Source organism: Protopterus annectens, chromosome 10.part0 (assembly GCF_019279795.1).
Source record: "Protopterus annectens isolate FY-2018-M chromosome 10.part0, PAN1.0, whole genome shotgun sequence".
Taxonomy (NCBI): Eukaryota; Metazoa; Chordata; order Ceratodontiformes; family Protopteridae; genus Protopterus; species Protopterus annectens.
The window spans coordinates 594,174,376-594,192,148 of NC_056744.1; the positions used below are offsets into that span (position 1 = coordinate 594,174,376).

The window sequence follows — 17,773 nt, forward strand, 5'->3', positions numbered from 1 at the left end:
CATCTCAGTTAAGTACTGTAAAATCTGAGGTAAATTGGGCACTGCTGTGCTCATCCCTTGAGATTGGTTCCAGGCGCAGAATCTTTTCCATTTGTCAGCATAAGACTTTTTAGTACTAGGCCTCCTTGCCTCTAAAATGATATCCATCACTGGTTTACTGAAGGGTGGTAAAGGAGAGATTAGGTAATTAGCCAGGCTGCTAGGTTCAGTGTTTGAAGCAAAGGATGCAGAATCTGATTCTCCTGCTGAGACAATAGGGTAGGAGTCTTGAGGCAGGTGCCATGGGGCCAAAAGTGACACACTGCGCAAGAGGGGGTACCAGTGTTGGCGTGGCCAGTCCAGTGCAATCAAAATCGTCCTTGGTTTGTCTTGTTTGATCTTTAGTAGTACTTTGGAGAGCAGAGGCAGTAAGGCATAAACTGATAGGTTTTTCCAGCTGGAAAACAGAGCATCCACTTTTCAAGCTTGCTTGTGGGGAGTCCTTGTACAAAATTTGTCCAAAGTACAGTTGTGTACACTTACCATAAATGTAGATGTTCGAGTGTCTTCACTGTTGCAGTCATCACTGTAGGGTTCTTCCTGCCGGCAGGCAGCCCTCGGTCGGCCCGAATCCCAAAGTCTGGGTCCGGCGTCGGCTGTTCAGTCATGCTCCCTGATGTCAAAGCGCCAGGAGTACAAAGCTGCCAGCCGATGCCATGTTCTCCAGATTTTCTTGCCCCAGATGTCAGGTGCCCAAAAGTGAAGGCTAATAGTAAAACAAAAATGTAACATACAACAAACCCCATACCCTGTAGCAAATACACCTCAGAAGAAGGGTGAAGTAGGAAACCACACTAATGGAAGTATAAGAGGGGACAGGAGGGTGGATAACCCAGACTGCAACAGTGAAGACACTCGAACATCTACATTTATGGTAAGTGTACACAACTGTACTGTGTTCATCGTGTTTCACTGTAGGGTTGAATCCCAAAGCTGAGATAAAGGGCGGTGGTTATAGAGTAGAAGGGGCGGCTAGAAGGCCCTGCAAGACTGCAGAAGCAAAGCCTGCCCTAGACTTAGAGTAAAGAGGGAGATTATAGTGCTTAGAAAAAGTATGCACTGAGTTGCAGCTTCCAAAATATCTTTGGTAGGTACTCCCCTGAGAAAGGCAGCTGAAGTAGCAGCAGCTCTGGTAGAATGAGTCCTAATTTTTCCTGGGATTTGCTTTCCATGATGAGAGTAACAGAATCTGATTCCATGAGCAATCCATTTAGAAATGGTCTATTTTGAAATAGCTTTGCCTTGGGAATTTGCTGCATAAGAAACAAACAGTTGCTCTGTTTTCCTGATATCCTTGGTTTTGTCCAGGTAAAAACGAAGTTGCCTGTGTACATCCAAGGAATGCAAGATCCTTTCCCCCTTATTTTGTGGATTAGTGAAAAAAGTTGGTAGGTGAATAGTTTGGTTTAAAGCCACTTTGGAAACCACTTTAGGCATAAAAGTAGGATTAGTCCTTAAAGACACCCTATCTTGATGAAAAATAATATAAGGTTCCGCAGCCATGAGTGCTTGTAACTCCAAGACTCTCCTGGCTGAAGTCAAAGCCAGAAGGATAGCTGTCTTCCATGATAAATACTTAATATCAGATGTGGCAGCAGGCTCAAAAGGAGGCACAGTGAGTTTTTCCAGAACATAGTTGAGGTCCCAGGCAGGTATGGGTGGTGTCCTAGGGGGGCTTAAATTCTTTGCTCCTCTGAGATATTGTTTCAGAAGTGGATGCGAAAAGATTGGAGGATCTGTATTGTAATGTGCAGAGATAGCTGAGGCATGTATTTTTATGGAGGAGAAGGATAAACCCTTATGTAGCATGTCTGTCAGGTAATGTAAAATCACTGGGATATTAGGAATGAGAGGATCCGAATCCTGAGCATGGATCCAGGTGCAAAATCTCTTCCATTTACCTGCATAAGATTTTCTAGTGCTGGGCCGTCTGGCTTCTAAGATGACATCCATGAATTGTTTGGGAAGGGTAGGATTAATCATAGACCCTGAATACGCCAGGCTGCCAGGCTGAGAGTTTTGATATGAGAGTGCAGAACCTGGCCCTGGTGTTGGGACAAAAGATTTGGAATCTGAGGTAGAATCCAAGGAGGCTCCTGGGATAGATTCATCAGTGTTGAGTACCAAAATTGACAAGGCCAATTTGGGGCCAGTAAAATCATCTTGGGTTTATCCTGCTTGATCTTTAATAACACCCGTGGAAGAAGAGGTAGTGCAGGAAAGGCATACCCCGGGAGGTTCCTCCAACTGAATGAGATAGCATCCACTTTCCATGCTAGTTTGTGAAATGTCCTTATGCAAAAAATCTGTAACTGGTGGTTGTGGAGGGATGCAAATAGATCTATGTCCGGGCAGCCCCAGGCTTCTGTAATCATCTGGAATATTTGGGTGTCTAGTATCCACTCGTGTGGGTCTGACAGGTTCCTGCTCAGGCTGTCTGCCAGAATATTTTGTTTCCCTGGCAGGAACTGAGCCTGTAGATCCACTTTGCAAGCTAGAGCTGTGTTCCATAGAGTCATGGCTAGTCTGCAAAGGGGGTAGGAGTGTGAACCCCCTTGCTTGTTTATGTACCACATAACTGTGGTGTTGTCTGTCCGTATCAGTAGTTGTCCTGGCTGTAGAAGATCTCTGAAAGCCAAGAGGGCATTCGGTACAGCTAACATCTCTTTTAAATTGATATGTAGGTGCTTCTGATCCTCTGTCCAAAAACCTTGCAGGCCTTTCCCCTGCAAGTGGGCTCCCCATGCGTAATCCGAGGCGTCCGTGGTTAACACTTGGCTGGCTGGAGGCAGACTGAAGGCTTTCCCTTTGTTGTGAAGACATGCCATGGTCCACCAATGGAATTCCTTTTGTAGGCAAGGCAAAACAGCAATCTGTGTGTCTAGACTGTGGCAATGCTGGGACCATACACTTTTTAGGTACCACTGTATTTTTCTCATATGTAGTCTTGCATTTGATATGAGAAGGATGCAGGAGGCCATGTAACCCAAAGCCTGCAGGAATTTCCTTGCAGTTAGCTGAAACATTAATGCCAAGGTTTTGAAAGTTGAAGTCAGCTGTAGTTGCTTTCCAGAAGTCAGGAATGCCATCTGGGTTGTTGTGTTTAGAAGAGCATCCAGAAAAGTTATCTGTTGTATGGGTGTCAAATTTTACTTTTTTATGTTCACAGTGAATCCCATGTACTTGAGTAGATTTTGAACAAATTCCAGGTGCTGGAGTAAGACATCCTTGCTGTCCGCTTGAATAAGGCAGTCGTCCAGATAAGGGTAAATTTGAATTCCCTTGAGTCTGCAATAAGCTACTACTGGTGACAGGCACTTGGTGAAGACCCTGGGCGCAGTAGACAAGCCAAAGGGCAGCGCAGAGAATTGGTAATGTTTCGAGCCGGCCTTGAACCTGAGGTATTTTCTGCACTCCTGTCTGATAGGGATGTGTAGGTAAGCCTCCTTTAAATCCAATGTCACCATCCATGCATTTTTGCTCAACATTGGCAGGAGCTGCTGCAGAGTAAGCATCTTGAACTTTGGTATCTCCAGGAAAGCATTTAAGACTGACAGATCCAGGATGGGTCTCCATGAATTTTGTTTTCTGGGAACTAGAAAGAGCCTTGAGTAAAAGCCTTGCCCTGTCTGATTGTGGAACCAGTTCTATGGCCCTCATAGCCATGAGGGATTCCACCTGGTCTAATGCCTCTGCCCATTGGTATTTTGGTAGGTCTGGCCATCCGTTTGGTCTTGGCAAGGTATGAAAGTGGAATTTGTAACCTCTTGAAACTACATCCAGAACCCACTTGTCTTGGGTTATGCAAGTCCAATTTTGTTGAAAAAGAGAGAGTTTTCCTCCTAGAGGGGCTTCCAGGTTTCCTGGAGCCATGCAGGGGGAGTCATTGAGCCTGTTTTCTGTAAGATTGAGGTCGGTCCTCTCCACCCCTGGGGGTGGAAGCACTCCACTGTCTAGGTCTGTAAGAGGTCTGTGCTGGGACCCTCCCTCTGGAACGCCTACATCTACCCCTATGAGGCCTGTCCGAGCGGGGAAAGGACCAATTTTTAGTTGGCCAATTTCTGCTAAATCTTGGGGGCTGAACTTGTAAGAAATCCTTAACCGTTTGCATGGATTTTGCCTTATCCTCCATTTTCTTTATCACCTCTTCAGCCTTAGCTCCAAACAAAACATTATGCTGTACAGGAGCATCCAGTAACTTTGCTTTAACTTGATCAGGTAAGTTTTGTTCCTTTAACCAAGCATGTCTTCTAATGACTGTACCAGTGGCAGCCGCCCTGCATGAAGCCTCCAAGGCATCAGAACCACAGTGTAAGCCATGCTTCCCCACTTGTTCAGTAGCATGCATCAAATCGTGTAATTCCTTATTATCTGCACATGCAGAAATGGTACCTAGCTTTTGTTTCATAACAGACAGCAGAAATTGCTGATATTTTAGCATATGAAATTGACAATTTAAAGTCCTAATAGATAAAGTAGCAGAAGTGTATACTTTTTTGCCCCATCTCTCCAAAGCTCTAGAATCCTTACCTGACGGAATAGGGTTTTTAGCAGAGGCGGCCTTAACACCCTTAGGACCCTGAGAAATGGTTTCTGGATCAGCAGCAGGATTTTTGTAAAGGAACTGGTGGGAGTCAGGGACCCTGTAATATTTGTCAGGCTTAGCAGGGGCTGGAGGAAAGGAGTCAAGAGTTAAATTAGCCTCAGAAAAGGCATCATCCACAATATCCAAAACAGGAGGAATAGCCAGGGGTCTACGTTGGGGAAGAAGAAGGAAATCCCTAAGCCTTCTCTTAGATTCAGAGTACTCCTATCCTTCCCAGTGAAAATGTTCCCTCGTGTCATGTAAAGTTTCCCCAAAAGAAAAATCCTCAGGGGGAGAAGCTGATGGAATGGATTCCTCAGCATCAGAATCCTCAGAAGGAGGGAAAGAATATTGCTGGTCAGAGGAAGACACTGAAGAAATAGATGCCTGATTAGAAGATTCATAATCCAATTCTTGCCTTGACCTTTTGTCTGGAGGGGAATGTGAACCCCTAATCATGGTTAGTAAGTCTTCCGCCATTTTAAGCAGCTGTTTCTGAGATTTGGGTCCCGGATCAGAAGAGGCCTGGGCTGGTGTCTTTGATTTAGGAGTCTTGGCCTTTGTCTTTGCCTTTATCAGAAGCTGTGTAGGCCTGAAAACCCCCTCGGAAGCCGGTACCTGCACAGTGGCTCCGGACCCATCCGAGGGAGCATTGTCCGAAGATCCTGCAGCTGGAGTACTCAAAGGCCTAGTTGGCTCCTCGTGGGAGTCCGTTTCGGCAATCGGTTCTGAAATGGCCGACGACAGGGGCTGCGAAAGCGCCTCACTGACGACGGCCGAACCTGAAGCTGGCTCTACTTGTAAACCGTCTTCCGATTTGGACCTCGGAGGCCTGTCCTTATCCTTGCGTCGTTTGTGAACTCCAGTAGTCAGAAGCGTGTCCGACGACATTTTATAATTAAATCGCCTGCCAAAGTAGTGACCGGCACTTGCGAACTGCTTCCACCACACGGCAAGAAAGACTGGGGAACATGGCGTCGGCTGGCAGCTTTGTACTCCTGGCGCTCTGACGTCAGGGAGCATGACTGAACAGCCGACGCCGGACCCAGACTTTGGGATTCTGGTCGACCAAGGGCTGCCTGCCGGCAGGAAGAACCCTACAGTGATGACTGCAACAGTGAAACACGCTGAACATCTGATAGTTCTGGGGGGAGGCAAACAGGTCTATATCTGGGCTCGGCCATTTGCTTGTCAACATGTTGAAAATCCTTGGTTCCAGTTTCCACTCGTGTGGGTCGAGGTTTCTGCTTAGCTTGTCTGCCAGTGTATTTAGTTTTCCTGGCAGGAATTGAGCTTGTAGATGCACTTGGTAGCTCAGGGCTGTGTTCCACAATGTCATGTCTAGTCTGCAGAGGAGGGAAGAATTTGTACCCCCCTGTTTGTTTATGTACCACATAACAGTGGTGTTGTCCGTCTTTACCATTAATTGTCCTGGAAGAATGTGGTCCTTGAAGGCTGTCAGAGCATTCTGTACAGCTAACATTTCTTTTGGATTGATATACAGATGCATTTGCCCTGAATGCACTTCCCTGCCAGGTAAACCCCCCATGCAGTCTGATGCGCCTGTTGTTATGGTTTGGGCAGCAGGGGGTAGTGTGAATGGTAGTTCCTTGTTTTGGTGGCATGCCTCTGCCCACCAAAGGAATTCTAGACGTAGGCAAGGTATGATAGGAATCATTGCTTCTAGATCCTGAGAATGTTGACACCATAGGCTTGGCTTTTTAGATACCACAGTCTTCTTCTTTCGGCTGCTCCCGTTAGGGGTCACAAAGTACAGTTTTGTACCTACCATAAATGTAGATGTTCGAGTGTTCACGCTGCTGCAGTCATCACATTTGGGTTAACCTGCTGTCAGGCGGTCCCGCAGTTGGCCCGAATTCCAAAGTCTTGGTCCGGCGTCAGTTGCTGTCGCTTCTTCCCTGACGTCAGTGCGCCAGGGGTATACAGGAGGCATCCGACGCCATTTTCTTCAGTTTTTCTTGCCCCAGATGTCAGATGCCCCCAATAGGTAGGCAATATATATATATATATTGCTATATAAAAATGTACATATAAAAATAAAACAACACCTTCAGGCACAAGCAAATACACCACAGAGGTTGCATAGCACAGAAAGGTATAGGTAAGTCCAGCTAGTTCAGAGGGGATGGAGGGAGGGTAACCTGGACTGCAGCAGGGTGAACACTCGAACATCTACATTTATGGTAGGTACAAAACTGTACTATGTTCATCGTGTTACCCTGTTGCAATCATCACACTTGGGTTGAATCCCAAAGCTAAGGATGGGTGGTGGAGTTAAACAGGGTTAGAAGAAGCTAGTAGGCCCTGCAAAACTGCAGTGGCAAAACCAGCTCTAGTCTTAGAATATAGAGGTAAGTGATAGTGTTTGGTGAAGGTGTGCACTGAACTCCAAGTTGCAGCTTCCAGAATATCCTTGGTTGGCACCCCCCTGAGAAAGGCTACTGATGTAGCTGTAGCCCTGGTGGAGTGGGACCTAATGTTAGCAGGTACCGGTTTCCCATGATGCGTGTAGCAGAAACGTATGCAATGTCCTATCCATTTTGAAATGGTCTGTTTTGAGATAGCTTTTCCTTGAGATCCTGCAGCACAGGCTACAAAGAGCTGGTCAGATTTTCTGAAAGCCTTAGTTTTATCCAAGTTGTAATGTAATTGCCTGTGAATGTCCAAAGAGTGCAGGAGTCTTTCTCCTTTGTTCTGGGGATTTGGGAAAAAGGTGGGCAAATGAATGGTTTGGTTTAGGGCCACACTGGATACCACCTTAGGCATAAAGGAAGGGTTAGTTCATAGAGAGACTCTGTCTTGATGAAAAATAAGGAAAGCCTCAACTGCCATTAGTGCCTGTAGCTCTGAGACTCTTCTAGCTGAAGTTATTGCTAGTAGCAGGGCAGTTTTCCATGAAAGAAATTTTAAATCAGCAGAAAAAGCTGGTTCAAAGGGCAGCAGTGTAAGCCTTTCCAGAACAATGTTGAGATCCCAAGTAGGTGTTGGTGCTCTCCTGGGCGGTCTTATGTTCTTAGCCCCTCTGAGGTACTGTCGTAGGAGTGGATGTGAAAATAAAGGAGGATCCATGATGTAATGATCTGAAATTGCTGAGGCGTGGATCTTAATAGATGAAATGGAAAGTCCTTTGTGCAACATATCAGTTAAATATTGTAGAATCTGAGGAATGTTTGGATCAAGGGGATTTTGGCCTTTAGCCTGGTTCCAGGCACAAAATCTTTTCCATTTGTCTGAATAGGCTTTCCTGGTGCTGGGCCTCCTGGCCTCCAGAAAGACATCCATAACAGCTTTGGATAGAGGTGTTGGCTGGTTGTTTAAGTAATTTGCCATGCAGCCAGGTTTAATGTCTTGAGCTGGCTGTGTAGAATCTGATTGTCTCACTGGGTGAGCAGGTGAGGAATTTGTGGTAAAATCCATGGTGGGCCGTGTGCCATGTTCCTTAGAATTGGATACCAGTGCTGGCGTGGCCAGTCTGGTGCAATGAGGATCATTTGTGGCCTCTCTAATCTGGCTTTCAGCAGTACCTTTGCTAGAAGAGGTAGTGGAGGAAAGGCATACACTGTTAATGTTTTCCAACTGAATGAGAGGGCGTCCACTTTCCAAGCTTGTGGGTGGAATGTCCTTGTGCAAAATTTTTGAAGTTGGTAGTTTTAGGGGTTGGCAAACAGATCTATGTCTGAGCATCCCCATTTTTGAGTTATCATTGCAAATACTTGTGGATCTAGTTTCCACTCGTGGGGATCCATGATGTTTCTGCTTAGGTAGTCTGCCAATGTGTTCTTCTTTCCTAGCAGGAATTGTGCTTGTAGTTGAACTTGGTAAGACAGTGCTGTGTTCCACAAGGTCATTGCTTGCCTGCATAGAGGATAGGAATGTGTGCCCCCTTGCTTGTTTATGTACCACATTACTGTGGTATTGTCCGTCTTTATTACTTATCCTGGGTGTAAGAGGTCCTTGAAAGTTGTTAGGGCATTCTGTACTGCTAGCATTTCTTTTTGATTGATATGCAGATGCCTTTGATCTGTAGTCCATTTGCCCTGAATGCACTGTCCTGCCATGTGTGCTCTCCAGGCATAGTCCGATGCATCTGTTGTCATAGTTTGCCTGGCTGTGGGTACGGTGAAAGGCTGACCCTTGTTGAGGTGACATGCCTGTGCCCACCACAGAAACTCCTGTTGTAGGCAGGGAATGAGTGATATCATTGTTTCCAAGCTGTGGCTGTGCTGAGTCCATACGCTTTTCAGGTACCATTGTAATTTCCTCATATGCAATTTTGCAAATGGTATTAGTAGTATGCAAGATGCCATGAATCCCAAGGCCTGCAGAATTTTTCTTGCAGGGAGTTGGGTCTTTGTTGCCATTATTTTGAAGTATTGAGTCAGCTGTTGTTGCTTGTCTGGCGTGAGATAAGCCATCTGGGCCGTTGTATTCAAGCTGGCACCCAGGAATATTATGTTTTGTGAGGGCACTAGTTTTGATTTCTTTTCATTTACTGTGTACCCTAGGCAACTTAGGAGGTGTTTGACAAATGCCAGATGCTTTAAAAGAATGTCCTTGCTTTCTGCTTGAATAAGGTAGTCGTCCAGGTATGGGTATATTTGAATTCCTCTTTGTCTGCAGTATGCAATTACTGGTGCCAGGCATTTTGTGAAGACCCTGGGTGCAGTAGATAAGCCAAAGGGCAGTGCAGAGAATTGATAATGGGCTGAACCTGCAATGAAGCGGAGGTATCTTCTGCAATTTTGTCTGATAGGGACATGCAGGTATGCCTCCTTGAGGTCCAACGTTACTAGCCAAGCATTCTTGTCCAGCATGGGAAAAAGCTGCTGTAGTGTTAGCATCTTGAATTTTGGTACTTGCAGATAGGTGTTCAGAGTTGAAAGATCCAGAATAGTTCTCCATGCTTTGTCCTTTCTTGGAACTAGAAAGAGTCTTGAGTAAAATCCTTGTCCTTGCTCCTGTGTAGGTACCTGCTTGAATGGCTCTCATGGCCATGAGAGCTGTAATTTATTTTTGTGCCTCAGCCCATTGATTTGGTGGCAGGTTTGGCATTCCTTTTATCCTTGGCAAGGTATGAAAGTGGAATGTGTATCCTTGTGAGACAATGTTTAGGACCCATTTGTCTTTTGTGATGATGTGCCAGTTGTCTGCAAAAAGTGCTAATTTTCCTCCCAAGGGAGCTGTCAAGAGAGATTTGCTTGGTAGTTTGAGGGTTGAGTCATTGTGTTCATCTTCTGCTAGCTTGGGGCCTGTCTTCTCCTCCTTTCTGGGTAGCAGTACCCCATTGGCAAGGTTTGTAAAGGCCTTGTGACTGACCTCTGCCCCTTGGGCGTCTGTATTTGCCCCTCTGTGATCTGTCAGAAGCTGGAAAGGACCAGTTTTTTGTTGGCCAATTTCTGCTGAAACGAGGGGGTTGTACCTGTAAAAAATCCTTGACCATCTGCATAGACTTTGCCTTATCCTCCATTTTCTTTAAAACCGCTTCTGCTTTGACACCAAATAATACATCCTGCTGTAAAGGTGCATCCAATAATTTTGCTTTAACATGATCAGGTAGGGTTTGTTCTTTTAACCAAGCATTTCTACGTATGACAGACCCAGTAACAGCTGCTCTATAGGAAGCTTCCAATGAATCAAATCCACATTGTAAAGTATGTTTGCCCACCTGTTCAGCTGCATGCAACAGATCCTGCATTTCCTTGAATTCAGACTGTTCAGAATGTGTGCTCATTTTTTGTTTTAATTGAGACATTAGGAATTGCTGATATTTCAGCATGTGAAACTGACAATTTAATGCTCTCATAGCCAGAGTAGCTGAGGTGTATATCTTCTTTCCCCATCTATCTAGGGCTCTGGAATCCCTTTCAGAGGGCACAGGATTTTTAGCCATAAAAGCTTTAGCCCCTTTGGGACCCTGGGAAATTGTTTCTGGGTCAGCCACAGGGCTTTTATAAAGGAATTTGCGTGAGTCAGGTACTCTGTAGTATCTGTCTGGTTTGGCTGGAGCAGGAGGTAGAGAGTCTGGATTTAGACTAGACTCCAAGTAAACATCATCCACAATGTCTAAAACTGGAGGGAAAGCAAGTGGTCTGTGCTGGGGTAGTAAAAGGAACTCTCGGAGCCTTTTCTTAGAATCAGAGTAGTCCTGGCCTTCCCAGTGGAAATGTTCCCTCATGGTATGTAAAGTTTCCCCAAAGGAGTAGTCTTCAGGGGGAGATGCTGAGGGAATAGAGTCTTCAGCATCAGAGTCTTCATAAGGGGGAAAAGTGTAATCCTGTTCCTCAGAAGAGTCTGAGGAAACTGAAACCTGGTCAGAGGAAGCAAAATCCTCCTCTTGTCTTGGTCTTTTATCTGGAGGTGGATGTGAACCCCTGATTAGGGTAATCAAATCTTCAGCCATCTTAAGCATCTGTTTCTTAGGCATGGGGCCTTGAACTGGAGACTGATGTACAGTCTTTTTAGGTTTTAATGGAGTTTTAAGCTTAGCATAAGATTGAATGGTGAGTGTAGTCGGTCTAAAGACACCTTCTGCAACCAAAGGTGTTTCTACTGCACTGGGATCTCCTTCGGTGTCGGAAGGGCCTAATGAAGATGGCTGCGACGGCCTAGTACAATCCGCTAGAGAATCCAAAGCTGTCTGGGGTTCCAATTCTACGGTCATAAAGGGACTGCTTAGGTGCCTCACTGAAAACCAGAGAACCGGTCACAGGCCCAGCAGAGGCCACGGAATCTGGCTTGTTCCTAGGCTGCCTGTCCTTATCCTTGCATTTTTTATGCATGCCGGTCGTCGGCTGCTCCGATGGCATGATATAATTTCCTACCAAAGTAATATCGTGCGAAGTCAAAACGGCGTTTGATAGTTCGTTTATTAAACCTAGCACAAAACCGACAACCTGTGACATTGTGGTCTGGGCCTAGGCAAGGAATACAATAAGAATGGAAGTCCTTATGAGGTATTTGCTTCCCACAAGAAATGCAATTGTTAACTTTTTCTGACATCGGACTGAGGCAAGAAAAGGTTCCCTAATGGGGTACTTAGCTTTATTGAAGACTTCGGACTGAAATTCGATTTGAAAATCTCAGGTGTCGACTGACCGGCACTTACAAACTGCTTCTGCTTCTGGCACCGCGCGGCAAGAAAGACTGAAGAAAATGGTGTCGGATGCCTCCTGTATACCCCTGGCGCACTGACGTCAGGGAAGAAGCGACAGCAACTGACGCCGGACCAAGACTTTGGAATTCGGGCCGACTGCGGGACCGCCTGACGGCAGGATAACCCAAGTGTGATGACTGCAGCAGGGTAACACGAGGAACATCAGCAGATCAACTGTTTCCATTTCTTCCTGTCCTCTGCATCTTGCCCTGTCACACCAACCACCTGCATGTCCTCTCTCACCACATCCATAAACCTTATCTTAGGCCTTCCTCTTTTCCTGTTACCTGGCAGCTTCATCCTTAGCATATTTTCCCCAATATACCCTGAATCCCTCCACAGCACATGTACAAACCAACGTAATCTTGCCTCTCTGGCTTTGTCTCCAAACCTTCCAACCTGGGCTGACCCTCTAATATACTTATTCCTAATCCTGTCCATCCTCGCCACACCCAGTGCAAATCTTAACATCTTCAACTCTGCCACATCAAGTTCTGACTCCTGCCTTTTTGTCAATGCCACCGTCTCCAACCCATGTAAAATAGCTGGTCTCACTACCCTCTTATAGACCTTTCCCTTTTACTCTTACTGGTACTCGTCTGTCACAAATCACACCACAGTAGTTTCTTCATATGCAGTCTTGCATATGGAATTAGAAGAATGCAGGAGGCCATGAACCCCAAGGTTTGTAGTATTTGCCTTGCAGATAGCAGGGTTTTTGTGGCCACTTGTTTGAAGTAGGTTGTCAAATAAATATGTTTCTCTGGAGTAAGGAAAGCCATCTGTGAAGTTGTATTCAAGCTTGGTCCCAGGAATATAATTTGTTGACAGGGTACCAGGTATGATTTATTTTTGTTTATGGTGTACCCCAGACAAGTTAGCACCCTTTGTACAAAGGTCAGATGCTTCAAAAATATGTCCTGGCTTTCTGCCTGAATTAGACAATCGTCCAGGTATGGGTATATTTGAATATTTCTTTGCCTGCAAAATGCAATGACTGGAGCTAGGCACTTTGTGAATACCCTGGGGGCAGTAGATAAGCCAAAGGGCAGTGCAAAGAACTGATGGTGCGTGTAGCCTGCTTTGAAGAATAGGTATCTTCTGCAAGATTCCCTGATTGGGATGTGCAGGTATGCTTCCTTTAAATCTAGTGTTGCCAACCAGGTGTCTTTGCCTAGCATAGGGAGCAACTGGTGAAGTCTCAGCATCTTGAATTTTGGAATCACCAAAAAGGTGCTTAAGGTACACAGGTCCAGGACAGGATGCAATGCATCCATTTTCTGGGTACCAGGAAAAGTCTTGAGTAGAAACCTTGTCCCTTTTTCCTCTTCTGGTACCAACTGAATAGCCCCCATGTTTAAGAGAGAAGATACTTGCTTTTGGGCTTCTGTCCACTGATTTGGGAGTAGATCTGGTCACCTGCGTTGTGTTGGTAATGTGTGGAAATGAAATCTGTATCCCTGGGACACTATATTTAAAACCCATTTGTCCTGGGTAATGAGTTCCCACTTCTTTGCATGAAGAGCAATCCCCCCCCCCCCAAAGGGGCAGTCAGTTGAGAAGTGCTTGGCAGTTTTAAAAATAAGTCACTGAGACAGTTTACCATAGGGAGGAGTTTTATTACTTCCAGATTTGGAAGTGGAGGCCCCGCACTGCTCAGTCCTGTGCGTACCCTAGGACTGAAGCCTGGGAGCTCTGCTGGCTCTGGGTTTGGACTGAGAAGGTCTGGAAGAGGCAGGAAAGGACCAATTCTTGGATGATCAATGCCTACTAAACCTTGGAGGTTGTACTTGTAAAAAGTCTTTAACAGTTTGCACAGACTTAGCTTTTTCCTCCATTTTTTTTTAAGAACTTCTTCTGCCTTGTTGCCAAACAGGCAGTCCTGGTTTAAGGGAGCATCCAGTAATTTTGCTTTAACATGATCTGGCTAGGATTGCTCCTAAAGCCAAGCATGCCTTGTAAGTACAGACCCAGTTACAGCAGCCCTGCAAGATGCCTCTAGTGAATCAAAAAACACATTGCAAAGTATGTTTTCCAACTTGTTCAAATCATGTAAATCCTTATTTTCAGCACAATCAGGAATCAACATCATTTTCTGTTTAAGCAATCCAATAACATGCTGCTGATACTTTCACATATGAAACTGGCAGTTTAAGGCTCAAATGGCCAAAGTTGCAGAAGTGTATACCTTCTTACCCCATCTATCTTGTGCCCTGGAGTCTCTATCAGAGGGGGTAGGATTTTTGGCAGTAGTAGCTTTAATGCCCTTGGGTCCCTGTGAAATGGTCTCAAGATCCGCAGTAGAATTTTTAAAAAGGAACTTCTGACAGTCAGGAACCCTGTAATATCTATCAGGTTTTCTGGGAGCAGGAGTTAGAGTCAGGGGCCAAGCTAGATTCCGAAAAGGCATCATCAACAATGTCTAGTACAGGAGGTATGGCTAAAGGCCTGTGCTGGGCAAGGAGTAAGATATCCTTAAGCCTCTTTTTAGAATCAGAGAAATCCTGACTTTCCCAACGAAAATGCTCCCTGAGGGTATGCAAGGCTTCACCAAAAGAAAAATCCTCGGGGGGGGGGGGGGATGCAGAGGGAATAGAGTCCTCAGCATCCGAATCCTCACAGGTAGATAAGGGTAAATCCTGGTCATCAGAGGACATAGAAAATTCAGAATCCTGATCAAAAGTATCATAAGGAAACTCAGTCCTATGTCTCTTAGAGAGGGAAGGTTGCCTTCCCCTGATTAAAGTAATAAGGTCTTCAGCCATTCTTATCACTTGTTTTTTAGGCATAGAGGCCTGGCCATGCGGTCTGGGCATCAGTTTTCTAGGCATGGTTTGAGTTTTAGGCCTTGAAGAAGAAGATGGTGTTGATTTAAAACACAAGTCAGTAGGCCTGAATACACCCTCAGAAGCCGGTGCCTGCACAGCGGCTCAGGACACATCCAAGGTAGAGACATCCGCAGGTTCCACAACTGAAGCATCTCGCGGCATACCGGACTCCGAATGGGTCTCAGTATTGGCCTGCGAATGTGAAGTAGCGGGTATCAGAGGCTGCAAAAGTGCCTCACTGAGTACCTGGCGAACTGGCGACTGGCTTAGGAGAAGCGTCATTGGCAGCTTTTGAACTCCGCGGCCTGTCTCTATCTTTGCGTTTTTTTGGAATGTTGGTAGTCGGATGGCTTACCGAAGACTTATCTGGATAATTGAACCGAGCACCAAAATATTTAGTAGTAAATATACTGACGATGGATAGCTCGTGGTTTAAATAAGACACAAAACCGACAGCGAGGTACGTCGTGGTCAGGGCCTAGCAAGGAATGCAGTACGAATGAAAATCTTTATGAGGTATTTGCTTTCCACAAGTAATGCAATTATTTACTTTTACTGACATCGGTTTAGAGCAAGAAAAAGTTTCCCCAACGGGGTACTTAGCTTTTTGTTGAAGACTTTGGTTTTGAAACTCTAAAACAAAAATTTCAGGAGTCGGCCGACCGGCACTTGCGAACTGCTTCTGCTTCGGGCACTGCACGGCAAGAAAGACTGATGTAATGGTGTTGGCTGCATGTTTTATACCCCTGATGACCTGATGTCATGGAAGAAGGGACAGCAACCGACGCAGGACCCAAGACTTTGTTAATCAGATCGACTGAGGGCTACTGCAAGCAGATAACCCAAATGTGATAACTGCAACAGTGAAACACGAAGAACATCAGGGGAACGCGACAGCTGAAAATTGAGATAGCAGGAAAAATAGTGGAACAGGTTAATAACCAAGTATTTGGAAGGGGTAACTGAAGACAAGGGAAGTCATAATGAAGAGGCCAAAGCTAGAATCAGACAGGCTGTAGCCAACTGGCACAAGGTATCAAATATAATGCATGTCAAAAGAATGCCAAAGAACCAGAAAGGTGAAGTGCAGAAAACAGTGGTGCAATCAGTACTTCTATACCGTATAGAAACCTAGGCAGTGAACTCAGGGCAGCTGAAAAAGCTAGAGCTGATGGAGACTGTTGGACAAAGACATGATGACATCAAATCAAAAGCCAAAGTAGCTCCAATTGTAGAGAAGGTCAAAGAGAACAGATTATGGTGTTCTGGGCACATATGCAAGAAAGATGACTTATTGAAGATGACTTGGGAGAGAAAGGAAAAATGCAAGAAGAAATGAGGATGTTGCACAAAAAGATGGGTGGACTGTGCTTGAGAGAGAAGACCTGGGACCATACAATATGACTGTCAAAAATGATAGGAGAGTGGCACTGAAATCAATAAGCGTTAACAGTTGACATGACACCTCAATGGCTCCCTATTGAAATGCCAGGACTCGCAATACAGAACCCTGAAAAGCCAAAAAAAAAAACCAGACTGGAAATGCAGAAAAGTGAATATTGTACCATCGCTCTTCTCCTGTAAACTTCATTTTGCAGAAGGGCAAGGCCCTCTGCACCCCCTTACCTACCCTTTAACTCTCCAAATTTATGCATACCAACTCAAAGATCACTATATCTCAAAAAAAAAAAAAAAAAATGAAAATCTTGAGAAAAGGCAATTTCAGGCTTATTAAATGTCTGGCTTTTCAGCAATTCAGCCTCTACATTAAAGGACTCAGCATTTTAGCTAACCACCTCAACCCCAACTAGAAAATGGGGAAAAAGGGTTGATGATGATGATAATGGCAGAAATTGTAAAACAAACCTGTATGTTCTAATGCACAAGGGTAAAGAGTAAAGCTACGACTGAAATTGTGCATATAATGAACATGCATGATAACAGAAAATTATAATTTTTTTCACTGCTATTAATGTATGTAATTTAAAAAAATCTTTAAAGCTCTTCTATAGTTTGTGACTCACCTCTTGAGAAGGGGTTTTATGCCTGAAGCAAGTAATGAAAACCACAAAAGGCCAATCATCTGGCTGCATCATTACACCAGCAGCCTGAGCACAAGTAACGTGAAATGATGTGGGACAACGGCCATGAGAACACTGTATGCAGCATCCAGCTGTTCGTTTCCGTCGCTTCTTACAGAAAACACAGTTCTGCAAAAAAAAAAACAGAAAACAATCTCAGCTGCACAACAAATGCAGGCACATCTCTGTAACATTTGAAACATGCCCCCAGAAAATGTATTCTATGTACACAATCAAAATTGGTTACTACTTCTAATTTTAACACTATCACAATTCAAATGTCAAGGATACAGCTGCATGAAATGCTCACTGTAGCAGTATATCTTTAACAGAGCCACACACATTCAACAGTATAACATTTTGGTTTCCACTCACTTTAGTCCACTGGTGCTCTGCTACTTCCAATACATCATATATACTCCTGGCAAGGTAAACTGTCTCTCTGGTGCCATTGCAATTAGCTAGTGTGTTTCACTATATAAAGCTGCCAAGTGGGACATCTCCAGTTCTTCTAGAGAAAAGGTCTTACCAAAAATATTAATGATTAAATTTAATAAAAGTAAATGTTATAGCTCTATGAAAAAGAAATAGGAAATGGACACTTGCAACATTGCCTTTTAGAGCTGCCTTTAAAAATACAGCTCTGATTCTGTACTGGGCATCCAATCTAGTGTTTTGTGAGTGGCTGTGGACTGCTAATTCACAGATTTTCATGTCTTAAGTAAGGACATTTCTGAAAATAGCAACTAGAGTAGCAGTAAAACTCTAGTGGAGGAGCACTTAATGATTTTTATGGCTCTGCCACACTTGTAACAAAATCCAGCACCAAATAACTACTTAACCTGGACAATCTCAAAAAAAAAAAAAAAAAAAAAAAACAGCTGGCAGACAGAGTTTAACAGGCACAAATCACGCAGGTGATGATAAACCAAATGTGTATTTAATGATAAAAATCCACAAGAAAAACAAAAAATGTGAGCACTTTCGTTAAACAAGTGTTAACTTCATCAGACACCATTAAAATGTATGACAACCATTTATATACATATAAAAAACACTGATTGGG

The 17,773-nt window shown here is 44.5% G+C and overlaps 1 protein-coding gene across 2 annotated transcripts in view; it reads right to left on the reverse strand.

Annotated features, from left to right (window-relative positions):
* KDM4A (lysine demethylase 4A) overlaps window positions 1-17,773 on the reverse strand; it is a 2,334,711-nt gene that overhangs the window by 412,923 nt on the left and 1,904,015 nt on the right. For both annotated transcript variants that reach the window (XM_044085421.1, XM_044085420.1), the window contains exon 18: window positions 16,651-16,836. In XM_044085421.1, the coding sequence (XP_043941356.1) occupies window positions 16,651-16,836 (186 nt within the window). The remainder of the gene's footprint in view (window positions 1-16,650; window positions 16,837-17,773) is intronic.